Raw genomic sequence first — 13,753 nt, forward strand, 5'->3', positions numbered from 1 at the left:
CTGTTCATAATACTTTTATACGCTTAAAAAAGTGTCTATTTAATCCTTACTGAAACACTACAATTACAAGTAGGCCTATACTTCTAATAGGCTACATTGATATTATATACTAACTACGTAAAGTATACTTAAAAATATACTTGAACTTTACTTTATAAAAGTTATAATTAATAAAATTATCTTAAAGTATTTTTGTAAGGGCCATGATGATGATGATGTCAGACAGATGAACACATCTTGAGAATGACCTTTGCCACGAATTGCGATGACTATTATATTTGAGCTTCTGATAACTAGGGCAACAATAGTTCAATTAACTTAAATGCCCCACATCACCTGAACTCTACAGTAAGTGTGAACTTTCACCCAGAAAACTCAGTTATTAGGTCAGCTTAACAGGAAGTTGCTGCAATATGTCAGACGCTAGTTTCATAAAACATGCTCTAGTCTAGTCACAAGTTTAAGACGTGAAAAGATTACTTTAAGCACGATTCACGAAACCATGAATGTTTCTCACAGGATCTTTTAAAAGTTTAAGAATAGGCTACCACCGTTGAATGATCTTTGTACGCTGGGTTTTGTCATTCCTCTCGTACAGTGAAATCCCCTCAGCACACGACCTTTGGACTACATCACTCGTCGCGACGTCATCCACAGTAGGCTATGTCATCAGAATTCCTTCCTATAAAATCCCGAACAGCGCTCGTTCCTCATTAGAGCAACTGAGTCGGCTTGTGAATTTTGTTCAGACAGCACAACAGGTAAATAATACTTTTGGTTACACTGTACTTACTCAAATAAGTAGGCTACTGAGTAATATTAATAAACTATGCACTTATATAGAGTTTGGTCGTTTAAAGTTAATTACTGTATTTATACATGGGCTAATTTACTGTTACTATAGTAACAGTAAAACTACATCGTAACTACGTCACCTAAAAACAATGCTTATTGATAATCATAACTTTTATTGTGTTTTAATTATCCTTGTTTTATTTTTAATTCTTACAGATGGTATCTCATCCAAATGTTATCACTATTTTAATTTATATGTAAAGCACTTTGAATTGCCATTGGGTATAAAATGTGCTATAAGTTCGTCTTGCCTTGTTCAGTTTTCTTTTTGTTTCTGTGAGATGTTATTTACTGGATTAAATAATATTTTGAGTAAATTAAATAATATTAAGTAAATCCATCCATAAAATTAAGTAAATCCAGTAATATTTACTGGATTAAATAATAGTTTGAAGTTTAAAGAAAAATTTGCTATGAATTTGCTATGACAGTTTGAATGTTTTTTTGCAGATTTTCTGCTAATTACAGTAACATGGCTTCTGAGGACATTGTGAGTAACCAGGTGTGCCATTTCATTCTCATTTATACAATTTAATTAGAACAAAATTTACTATGTTTGTTGGTTTGAATGTCCCTTAATCTGTTCATCCCTGTCCGTTCCTTTCTAGAATGTGGTTGACCGAATAGTTCACCTTCCCTTGGTTATTTCCACCTATGGCATGGTATCAAATGTGTACTGCAGCACCAAGAATAACTATCCATACTTAAAGTCTGTGTGTGAGGTGGCTGAGAATGGTGTGAAATCCATAACCTCAGCTGCTATGTACGGTGCTTTACCAATCATTGGCAAACTAGAGCCTCAGAGTAAGTCGACTGTTGTCTGTCAGTAGAGATCAGGACAGATTACAGTGTCTTTAACAAAAGTTATTGTGTCCCCCCTTTAGCCTCTAAGGCAAATGACCTGGCGTGCAAAGGACTGGATAAGATAGAGAAGACTCTGCCGATCCTACGCAAGCCGTCTGATCAGGTATTTAGTCAACTTCACTTCAATATTGTCTAAATTTTAAGCATAAGAGAGTAAAAAGAAAAAAATGTGCGCACATCCAGTAAAACTTTTGCAGATGTGCTAGATTCAATAGAGCATAAATCAAAGTAAACAAATAACAAATTTTTGCTCCCAAAAATATATTTAAAAAGGACAACGTTTCAACCCAAAGGGTCTACGTCAGGCAGTAGCCTATTCGCAACTGTCTGACGAAGACCCTTTGGGTTGAAACGTTGTCCTTTTAAAATAAATTGTTGGGAGCAGCAATAGCAGTTGTGCAGATTTTTGTTTACTTTGATTTAAGCATAAGAGAGGTACCACAGCTTTAAGCACTGCTCTAATGCATTCTTATCTTTCAGATTGTTAAAGAAGCAGTGACGGGAGCCAAGGAAACTGTCAGCGGTACCATGAACGGTGCCAAAGAGTCCCTCAGTGAAGTGATGGACCGAACACGAGGGGCAGTTCAGGACGGCGTGGAAAAAACCAAGACGGTGGTTAGTGGTGGAGTCCAAACGGTGATGGAGAGCAGGGCGGTCAAACTGATGAGCAGCAGAGTGGACACCGCACTGAGCACATCTGAGACTCTGCTGGAGCAGTACTTACCTGAAACTGAGCAGGAGAAAGGTGAGGATAGACCATGTTTATTGGTACTAGGATATGTTGATGATATTTAAACTGGGACAGTTGCTTAGCTTAAGGGTAATTTCTAAAAGATAGCCTCTTTTCTTCCCTATTGTGATGGATATCCTAGTAAAACGATTTCTCAAATAAGGAAAATGTAGGGCGAGAAAAAAATGGCATAGTTTTGTCTATCGGGAATTGATTAGATGTTTGTGGGTTGCTATTGGTCGAGTTCATGTGAGTGACAGGTTGCTCCCCCCTCGCGCCAGTAAACACATCATCAGAGGAGAGATGTTGCTTCAAGAGGGAAGGGGAGTTATTTTAATTAAAGATTATGAGGGCACATTCATTTAAAAACATTAATGATGTGCACAGATCATTTAAAACATATACTGAAATATTAAATAAATAAAGAATTGTCAATTTTGATTTCATGGTGACTTTAAAAGATGCTGTTAACTCAGTCCTCAAAAATGAAACGTCTGTCATCATTCATTCACTGTCATATTGTTCCAAACCTGTATGACTTTCTTTCATCTGAGGATCACAAAGTCAAATAGGGTCAAAATATTGTTTTAGACCTACTGACATTCATTGTATGGACGAAACAAGTCGAAATGGTAACAACATGAGTGTGACTGAATTATAACAGTTTTCATTTATTTTGTGTGACTATTCCTTTTCTTCTATAAAAGCCTCTTGCACTCGTGTACACATACAATTCCTCATATCTTGTGATAGTATTTTGATATGCCTATTATAAAGTATGACTTTTCAGATTACATCGAAAGAACATCCATACTGTTTGCTCTGTTATGAGCACTAAATACATCAAAAGACTGCATTTATAGTACTGGGAATTATATTCCTGAATTCCAATTTCCTGAAAAGAAGTATTAATCCTATTCATGTGTAGAACATCAGAATTAAACACATCTCAAAGAGATCATTGACTAGGAATCTGAAAGTAATTCTTGTTTCAAAAGCCTTACTAATCTTCATTTATAAAATGTAGATGGAAAATTATGAAATCTAACAAATGCTTCTTTGTCCTGTTTCTGTGGTTGTCTTTTTAAAATCTCTCTCAGAGTGTGAAGTGAAGAACACCGAAGGATTTGAAAATAACACTGAAGCACCCAGTTACTACGTGCGACTGGGGTCGCTCTCCAGCAAAGTCAAGGACAGGACTTACCAGAGAGCAGTAGATAAGGTTCGTAATGCCATGCAACGCAGCCAACCAGATAGTCCAGATATCAGCCGCTGAACCACACCAAGGTTAAAAACACAAAGCGATGATGTTAATTCATAATTATGACATAAAAAGTCTAAATTATGACTATCATTATTATGAATGCTAAAAATAAAAAAAGGGTCAAAAGTATGACAAAAAGTTGAAATTATGACACTAATGTCAGACATTTTGAAGTTTTTTGTAATAAATATGACAAAAAATGAAATTATTTATTGAAATATTATTTTTAAACAATTGGAATTTTATGAGATAAAAAAATCAAAAGGATGCTATAAATTAAATAAATTGTATGCTATAATTATGACTTAGTATATTATAATTTTTACTTTTACTTTTTATAGCCATTATTTTGACTGATATCTCTTAATTTTCACTTCTGTCATAACTATGATTTAGAATGTCCAAATTTTTACTTTTCATTGCATAAATTACTTAGCATTTGTCATAAGCGTCTTTTCAAGGCATACTTAATTAGCCCTAGTGTCTTTATTTCGAATTTTTGTCCATTATCATTTAGTATGTCATTATTATGACTTTTCATCTCATAAAGTATGTCTTAATTTTCACTTTTTATGTCTTAGTTATTTAGTCTTTTTATTTAGACTACTTAGTCTTAGTTAATTTAATGTCATCATTTTCACTTGATCTCATCTTACTCATCTTTTTAATCTCATAATTATGACTTAGTATGTCATTTATTATGACCTTTTAAGTCAGAATTTTGACTTTTTTGCCATCATTTTAATTGTTTAATGTCATAATTCTGACTTTTCATTTCATGGCTGTCATAATTTATCTCATAATTATTACTTAGTGTGTAATAATTATGACTTTTCATCTCATAAATTAAGGTCATAATATTGACTTTTTTGTCTCATAAATGACTTATTATTACTTAGAATCTCATAATTATGCTTTAATGTCATAACTGAACATATGTCATGACTTAGTATGTCATTATTTCAATTTTCTTATGTGACGGAAATGGTTATTATCCTAATGTTATTTCCTTTTCTTATTAGATTGAATATACCTGGAAGAGTATTGATATGTCTAACCAGAAGCTACATGATAAACTGAGTTCACTGATGGGCTGGAAGACTGTGACTCGGAGTCAAGAAGAGAACGAGTCAGTCACAGACAATGAAGCTGAGGTATTCAAGATATCATGTAACTTGAAATTATCTCAAAGATACAATCTGAATTTCATGTTTTTAGATAGGTGAATTTCAGTTAACATACTCAGATCTTTTTTTTTCTACAAACGTTTCTTTCAATCAGAAAACAGAATCACGCACATTGACCATTGCCCACAACCTCAGCCAGCAACTCCAGACCACATATCTGGTCTTGGTGTCCAGCCTCAAAGGTCTCCCACAGCACGTTCAGGTCCAGGTCACCTCTGTCAGCCACTCTGCTTTGGAGGTATACAGCAGCTTCAGAAAGACTGCAACCATAGGAGATATGTCCAGTACCATACTCGTCATCAGTCGATCTCAGCTGAGCAAAATAGGAGATTCCATGGATAACGTCATGGACTACCTGCTCAACAATACACCTCTCAATTGGCTGGTAGGTCCGTTTTACCCACGTGCGGGACGCAATACTACAAACGGCCCTAAATCTAACAAACAAAGGACCCTTGAGCCTGAAGTGGAGATGCAGTCAGTGAATGAAGAGCGATGAAATGTCATAATATTAACTATTTGTTTATATCTATATACAAATATAAGAACAAACACACATTCCTGCCAATAAAATATATTCTGTGATAACAATCATATTAAATAAACAACATTTTCCTGAATAATATTTCTGAAGTATTCTAAGCCTGCAGATTCCTAATGTTAGGCATAAAAAGTGCCTTTTACAGTGTTGTCTTTTTATTGTTTTTGTACATTTCTAATAAAAAAATACACTTACAATATTATTTTTTGTGGTATGTGTTGTTTCGAGGATAAACATTTTTTATTCGGCAATAGTATTTTTATTGACATTTTGCAGTAGGATATGCTAGATGAATTAGATTAAAATGTCATAGACCCATGAAGCATCTTAAATGAAACATGGTTGCAGTCATATTCAGTGTTATAAATTAAATGTCAGTAATTTTAATAGACAAAAATAAATAAAGTTACTTTTGCTGTTCTTTAAGCCAGCAAATCGGATTGTCTTGATTGATTGGTGGTTGTGTCATTTTCCGGACTGAACGTTTTTATAGAACACCTCACAGTGTAATGGACATTTGGTTTTAGAGCCACATGATTTGCATCATGTCATGCCCTATTTCCTCTTTTCAGATCTGGCATCAGAGAACAAAAGCTATGCTGATTGTGCAGGATTCAGAGAATGACCTCCGACCTCTAGTGATACAGAACTATTATGATTTGCTTTTAGGACAATTAAACCACAAACCAATCATCATTTACTAATCAAACATCCAAGTCTTATAATTAGTTTGTTTGCAATTATAAACCATTAAGAATACATTACCTTACAATCATCTTCACCCACACGGTGGCACAGAGCACATTTGTCACAAGTCCAAGCAAGGGATCTTTTCTGTGTGAGTTTGCATGTTCTCGCTGTCTCGCTCCGGTTTCCCCCACAGTCCAAACTAAGACATAGCAGGTTAGGTGGATTCGGTATGCCAAAATTGGAGTAGGAGTGAGTACACTTCCAGCAATCTCAATGCTGGATTGTGTTAGTCAGGAAGGGCATCCGGCGTAAAACCTGTGCCAAATCAAATGTGTGTGAAGCGGACCCTGCAAATGAGTGGGAATAATGCTAGGAATATGGATATATGGATGGACAATCATTTTCACCCAAGATAGCGCTCTTTTATTCAAAATAATACCAAGAAGAAGAACGTTTAGTTGATGTGCCGCTAGATGGCGCTCTAAAATCTCTATCCCCACTGCATCGCACATCACAAACATTGCAACAAAATTATTTTTTTTTTTTTAAACTTTACTTTCCAGCCACCTTTAAAAACAAAATATTAGGGATTTCTGTATATATTATGTAAATGTATGTATGTACTTTGAAAAAGTAGCCTGTATACATCACTGTAAAAATGTATTGTTGGTTTTACTTTTTAAAAATAAACTAGGTTAACGTTACCTGCATGGTTGCCTTTAAATGTTGAGTTCAGGTGAAATTTAAAAAATGAGTTAATATAACAAAGGAGATTGGTTTAATAAACATAAACTCAAAATGTTATGTTATCTGAATCATATTAATTATCTAAGTTGATTTGACAAATTATCAAAAGTTGTAAGAAATCATTAAAAAAATATGTACAGTGCAGTTTTAATCTCATTCTAGTCATACTTCAACATAAATCCTTCAACTCAACATTTTCTAGTGACTGGTCACATTTAAATTGTTTAATTTGCCTAATTGAAATTTCTGTGAACTGAATATGATCAATTGTGGCAACATGGGCAATATCTGAAACAATAAGTTGAGCCAATGGAAAAATGCAGTTTACCAAATCGTATTATTGGTCCAATTCAATATTTTAAATTGTAGAAGCAATTGCTTGATTCTCATTGTCCCAAAAGAAAAAATAAATGTACAAAAAACATAAAGACATTAAACAAAATACAGAACACTGACAACAGTGTTGACATTTAGCCAACATATTAACCACACAAGGATTCAGAGGATTATAGGCATTGCATAAATATTCTTTTATATATTATACATGTTTCTAGATTTATATTAATTCTCTCTCTATTTAACAATTGAGTACAGTAAATAACCACTACAAAAGTCTCCACACATAGGTTTAAGGTAATCACACATTACTTCATTTTTAGTTTAGTGAGCTTAGATAACAAGACTTACAGTAGAATAAAGTACAGTTCATCAAACAACACGCTTTTCACAATTCAAATGATTTACAATAAGATTTCATTTGTTAACATTAAATGGATAGTTCACCAAAAAATGAAAATTAGCCCATGATTTACTCACTCTCAAGTCATCCTAGGTGTATATGACATTCTTCTTTCAGACGAATAAAAGCGGAGTTATATTAAAAATGTCCTCGCTCTTCCAAGATTTATTACGGCAGTGTCTTAGTTAATCTAGTTAAGTTAATCTATCCATCATATAACTGCTCCACACAACTCTGTATTGAACTTACGGAAAAATGCTTACGCTACGTCTGACGACATTGCACACCAGTTCCACTTTTTTTCGATAAAGAACAGCATTTATTAATCTTAGATAATATTAATTTTAACGTTTACTAATAAATTATTTAAAATAAAATGTTTTAATATTAATATTAATTAATGGACCTGATTTAATATGAACTAAAAATTAACAGAATGTTAACAAAGATGAATAAATATTGAAATAAATGCATTGCTCATTGTAAGTTGATGTTATCTAATCCATTACATAATGGGAACTAAATGGATACTAAAGTATTACCGTTTAAAAATTAAAATCAGAACAATTTCAATTCATTTGAAAAACATTAAATAAAATAAGAGAAAAAGAGTAATGAGGCTTACAGGAGGCATACTCATTGTAGCTTTACCTAAAGTGAGTGAGAGTGAAAGAAATAAATAAATAGAAAAAGGGTCAGAAACAGGAACTCCATCCATTCTAATCAACGTATGTTTAATTCAGTCAAGTAATGATAACACGATCTGGGTTCAGCTTACCTAATGCAGAATGTATTTGCAGAGCATCTGATTCTTTTGCTAGAACAGGTTCTACAATTAAGAAAAAGATTAACACAGTCTTGTAACAGTAAACACTCATATACAATCATAATAAATCAGTGAAAGGGTTAGTTCATCCAATAATTTTAATTATTTAGTTACTCACCTTCATGTCGTTCCAAACCTGTAAGACTTTCGTTCATCTTTGAAACACAAATGAAGATCTTTTTAATGAATCATGAGAGATTTCTGTCCATCAATTGACAGTTTGCGCAACTACCATTTTAACACTTCAAAAAGTTAAAGATATCGTAAATCTAATCTCATATGAACTGAGCGGTTAAAGGGTTACTTCAGCACTGGAAAGATGAATCTGTATTTAAACTGGGTCCTTAATGTAGTAGAAATAGGAAATTATTTTTGAATTTGGTGCCTTCTAGACTGAGAAAAGTCAGAAAATGTATTTTTGTCTCATGGGGATGAAAGACTACAACTCCCAGAATGCTCCGCTGCCCTGTGAGGCCATTCCCAAAGCCACCACTACTGGATTACTGTGACTGAGTTAGAGAACAGACCCTACAATTAAATACTGAACGTGTCTGTTCATTATAATGATTGAGTCGCCGTGTGAGTCTCACAGCACTAACGCTGCAGGAGTGAGATTACATTTAACATTTTACTTATGAGAGCTGAGGTAAACCCACTCGCGGCATACATTCACAGCATGTCTCCAGTCTGGCACGTTTTCAGTTCATGCCTTTGGAAGCTTAACTTTCATAGAAATTAATTTGAGAAGTTAAAACACTTACATTGCTCAGCATCCGTTTAAATAAATGCCTGCAGCTGCGAGCTAAGACTGTGAGTGCGCTCTCCATCCCTCATGCGCGGGTTGAAAACATGAGGAAATGGCTCCCTCTGCTGGCTGTAGTCTTTAGCCTTTGGCCGAACATTCCGTGGGGGGGGGGGGATTAGATAGGGTTACTAATCACTGAAGTAACCCTTTAAGTGCAAAATTGTCTGAAGAGACTTGATCGCTTTATACGCTGATCAGATTTAATTCAGTCACTTATCCACATATAAACATTCCTCACCACTCACATTATTTAAACGGAAGCTCAAGCATGTTCAACCAATGAGGAACCTTCTCGTGTGTCACACATCACATTTGAGCTTCTAAAAGGACTACTGAGGATCATTCTCTTGTTACGCAGCACATTTGAGCTTCAGCAAGAACCAATGAGGAACCTTCTCATGTGTTGCACATCACATTTATGCTTCTGCAAGAACCAATGAGGTTCATTCTTGTGTTACACATCATGTTTGACGTTCCTTCCACAATAACCAATGTGGTTTATTCTCGTAGGTCTTACGTTTGGAACGACTTGAGGGTGAGTAAGTAACAACAGAATTACCATTAAAAGAAAAATCATGTGAAGATTATTTTCATAATCCTATAAGCCTATAAAGAATCTTTAAAGAACTGTACTCAACAAAAGTTACATACCTGTAACCACGACTTTCACTGTGCTGAGCGCCAAACCCTGCGCGTCTAGAACTTTGTATGTTCCGGCACTGCTGGCCGTAACCTCCCTAAAAATCAACTTGTCGTCTCTCTCTTTTGGATAACTTTTCTCTGTTATGTCTGCATCTCTTTCCCACAGGACTGCCCACCTGGTGTCATTATTGTTTTGAAAAATCACTTGCACAGCTTGATCCGTGTACAGATCCAAGATCAGGTCTGCTCCAGTCTGCACAGACTTGATGGTCTTGTGATCTACCGTGGGAAGACACAAGCCAGATGGAGGGTAAAATAAAGCATACATTTTGATATTCGGCATCATGCTATATAGAAAGAAAAAGTATTTGACATTTACAGTTTGGCTCTATTTTAAATGTCTTACTGCAACCCAGATTTTTGTCAAAATAATATAAAAGTATGGTAATACATGTGATGTTGAATTAGTTTAACTTGTACTGAACATGGAAAGTTTCTTTAAAACTGTTCTTTTTTTTTTATTTTGTTTGTCCAAACATGGTTTTTTTGCGTTTGATACACTGTACAGTGAGGTGTGTTTCAGTGTTAAAGTATTAAGCTCTCACCAGTAACTGCAAGTTGGACGCTCTGAATGAAAATTCGGTTCTTGATACTTGATTCACCAACCACCAGGTAACTTTCGTAAACGCCTGCATCGCTGAATCTGACATCCCGCAAGAACAGAGAGCAGTTTCCCCTCATAAGCATTTCCTCAGGCACATCTGCCCGGTCTCTGTAGTCCTCTCTTTGAAACAGCTCCTCTCCCATTCGCTCAAACACTGAATCTCTTATGGTCTGCCACTGAATGTGAGGCGTGTGAGCAGAGTCCAGTTGTGATGCCAGAGTACATGGCAGCACAGCTGGCAGACCAACCTTTGATGAGGTGTGGACGACCATTGTGAGGGGAGAGGAGCCTATGGGGATAAATTATTATATAAAAAAACACAAATGCTTATAATCAAAATGCTTTTGTCATTGTCTACTTACCAACACAAATGAGAAGCCATAGTATTAGAAAGGCTGAAACCCTGTGAAGAAATGTTGTTATCATTACAGAGGCTTAAATTACCTTGAACCATTATTATCTGATCTGGATAGGCCTACAAGAGACTGAACGTTACGAACGTTGACTGATCGCAGCCAACTATGGACTCAATACATTCTGGCAAGCTTCTCTTAAAGTTATGACCAAACATGACAGAAACGTTAATAGAACGTTCGTATCGTCTTTAATAATGTTCTCAAAACATTAACACAAAAATACATTGTTCATTAAACGTTCTCAACGTCTATAACATTTTGTTAATGTTACAGATTGTTTAGAGAACATTCAAAAGTAACGTTGGCCTAGGCTAATGTTTGCAAAATGATAAAATGTTCCCTTAACCAAGACAAAATTAAAACAGTTTAAACCTGGAACATTTTGAACGTTAAGAGATCATTCAGAATAATGTTTTTGGGAACGTTTGTAAAACGTCTTAAGAACGTATTTGTGTTAGCTGTGGACTAAACTGTGGACTAAACTAGTTAAGTTATCTATTCAGTCGGAAAGGTTCTGTCTGCATGCTTAGCCTATGTCCTCAGCCTTTAAAGCGTCCCGACAGCCGACGGCCGTTTTTAAGTTTAAAATACCCTGGTCTAACGTCTCAAAACGACTGCACTGCATTGTAGCTACAATGTGCTGTGCTCAGTCTGTGTCTGAACCAGTCTTGCTTCCCTCAATTTCAGAGATTCCTGATTAAACTACAGCCGCTGCGTTGGTGAAATGAAACTTAACTCAAGTCCAGCCAGTAACGTTATAGGCTATAGCCTGCAATACCCGATGCTGCAGTTTCAGGACCGCGGGGTTATGCTAGCCTAGAATTTTATATTTTATAGCATTTACCATTTAATTCTGTATGTGGATTAGGCTATGCTACCCAATCAAGCGACAACCGGTTTTTTTTTTAATCCAGTTGATACGATTTTTTTAAAATGTGACAATATTCTCAGTAGACTATAATCTAGTTTCTATTGTGCTAGGCTACTATTAAAGAAATTTTCTCTCACCAGTTACTTATGTCCATGGTGCATTTGTGTCGGCTCCTGCTCCTGTCAGGCTATGCTCATGCTCTGACTGCAAATTCTCAGCAGAGGCTTTATATCTAGAAGAACGGTCGCTCTCCATTTCTCAAAAACGAAACCTAACGTTTCCACCGCATGATTCTCTCTCCTATATTACGTTTGCCCAGGGGTCCTCTAGAAGGTAAGGGGTCCCCACTCCCCAGAAAATGTCTGATAATAAATAAAATCAATAAAAAGATAAAGTCATTCTAACATCCGTAGCCTACGGTTTCTCTCCTTTATTCTTGCCGTAGGATAAGCTACTTTCCAGAATCGTATATAGGTTTGCTTTATTTTTAATTTTTTTACACAATAGGCTATCCTGCTAACTAAGGCAGTGTAGCTGCTTGTGAAACAATACTCTTTAGGTTTATACATCCAACATTAAGTAGCCTTTGTTTGACAATGTGTTGTTTTTTGGCACACTTACTATTTATCTAACAGTTTAAAATGTATATATATATATATATATATATATATATATATATATATATTAGGCTTGGGCGGTATCCAAATTTTGATACCGTCAAACCTCCTCCCTATTTTACCTCGGTATACGGTATTACCGTGAATAATTAACCTTATGATGTAAGGCTCAGACAGCGTCAACAAACTGTTGGCTTGGCTTATATATATATATATATATATATATATATATATATATATATATATATATATATATATATATATATATATATATATATATATATATATATATAATATATATAATATATAGGCCTATATTTTTATTTTATTTTTTACATTTGAGCCCCTGCCCCTGAGAAACTCTCTGCACGTTTTATGCTTACCGTTATGAGACAATTGTCAGACAATTGACTTTTTTTTGTGTGAAGTTAATCATGAACAATTAACTTTTGTGGAGTTAATCATGAACTCCACATGATTTTTGTGGAGTTCATGCTTATTGCTTACATTGCCAGCTGTGTGACAAAAGGCTTCGGCAATATTACAGCATAGTCCGAGGGTGCGCTCAGTTTTTCATCCACGCAGCAGTGAGTGGATGGTGGTTTCGGATATGCGCCCTTAGGTTCAAGGTATTTCCATCTCTCGCGGTCATCTTTTTGTTGCACAATTTGCAAATTGCCTCGTCTGTATTTACCGTCAAAACCCAAAATACTTCCAAACTGCAGAAGTTGTGTTCTTTTTCGATAATAACTCAGTGCCCGACTCACCGTCTTTTCCCCTCTCTCTCTCTCTCTTTCTTATCCACGCTGTCACAACAACGCATACACATATTTAGGCATTTAATAAATAAATAGTATTTAATATGTAAATAGTTTAATTAGTTCAACTTATTAAATATTTAATAATTAATTGTTGATCAGCAATATGTAAGTTGATCTGTTTTTTTTGTTTTTTTTGACGGTTTGACGGTATTGAAACTGATACCGTTGCTATTTTTAGATCCCGCGGTATACCATTTTACCGTATTACCGCCCAAGCCTAATATATATATATATATATATATATATATATATATATATATATATATATATATATATATATATATATATATATAAATGCATTTAAGAAAGGGGGTCCCCCATAAAGGTTCATATTTGGGGGTCCTTGCATCATAAAGTTTGAAAACCCCTGCCTTAGATAGGCCAAATCTCATATAATCACATTTGGTGAATGGCTGCACTTCTTAAAGGTATAGTTTACCCACATTTACTCAATTTACTCTCTCTCAAGCTGTT

The 13,753-nt window shown here is 35.0% G+C and overlaps 2 protein-coding genes across 4 annotated transcripts; one reads left to right on the forward strand and one right to left on the reverse strand.

Moving 5' to 3' along the window:
* Positions 1–677: 677 nt before the first annotated feature.
* plin2 (perilipin 2) lies at positions 678–5,643 on the forward strand. Of its 2 annotated transcripts, none has more exons than XM_067451111.1 (8): positions 678–761; positions 1,306–1,357; positions 1,464–1,659; positions 1,740–1,822; positions 2,200–2,464; positions 3,550–3,671; positions 4,736–4,867; positions 4,995–5,643. In XM_067451111.1, exons 2-8 carry the CDS (start codon positions 1,328–1,330, stop codon positions 5,397–5,399), a joined length of 1,233 nt encoding a protein of 410 aa, XP_067307212.1. In that variant the 5' UTR covers positions 678–761; positions 1,306–1,327; the 3' UTR covers positions 5,400–5,643. The 2 variants fall into 2 exon arrangements, with proteins under 2 accessions (XP_067307212.1, XP_067307213.1); XM_067451112.1 differs by having other exon boundaries at positions 734–761; positions 1,306–1,345.
* Positions 5,644–6,137: 494 nt separating this feature from the next.
* On the reverse strand, positions 6,138–12,239 carry igldcp (Ig-like domain-containing protein). Of its 2 annotated transcripts, XR_010906784.1 has the most exons (7): positions 11,979–12,237; positions 10,917–10,957; positions 10,496–10,843; positions 9,900–10,169; positions 8,562–8,598; positions 8,396–8,446; positions 8,224–8,268 (listed from the first exon to the last, which is right to left on the reverse strand). XR_010906784.1 is itself a non-coding variant. In XM_067451113.1 (6 exons), the coding sequence occupies exons 1-6, from the start codon at positions 11,993–11,995 to the stop codon at positions 8,192–8,194; spliced, it is 804 nt and encodes a 267-aa protein (XP_067307214.1). In that variant the 5' UTR covers positions 11,996–12,239; the 3' UTR covers positions 6,138–8,191. The 2 variants fall into 2 exon arrangements, 1 of the variants encoding a protein (XP_067307214.1); XM_067451113.1 differs by lacking the exon at positions 8,562–8,598 and having other exon boundaries at positions 6,138–8,268; positions 11,979–12,239.
* Positions 12,240–13,753: the final 1,514 nt, after the last annotated feature.

The sequence above is a fragment of the Pseudorasbora parva genome, chromosome 8 (assembly GCF_024679245.1).
Source record: "Pseudorasbora parva isolate DD20220531a chromosome 8, ASM2467924v1, whole genome shotgun sequence".
Classification (NCBI taxonomy): Eukaryota; Metazoa; Chordata; class Actinopteri; order Cypriniformes; family Gobionidae; genus Pseudorasbora; species Pseudorasbora parva.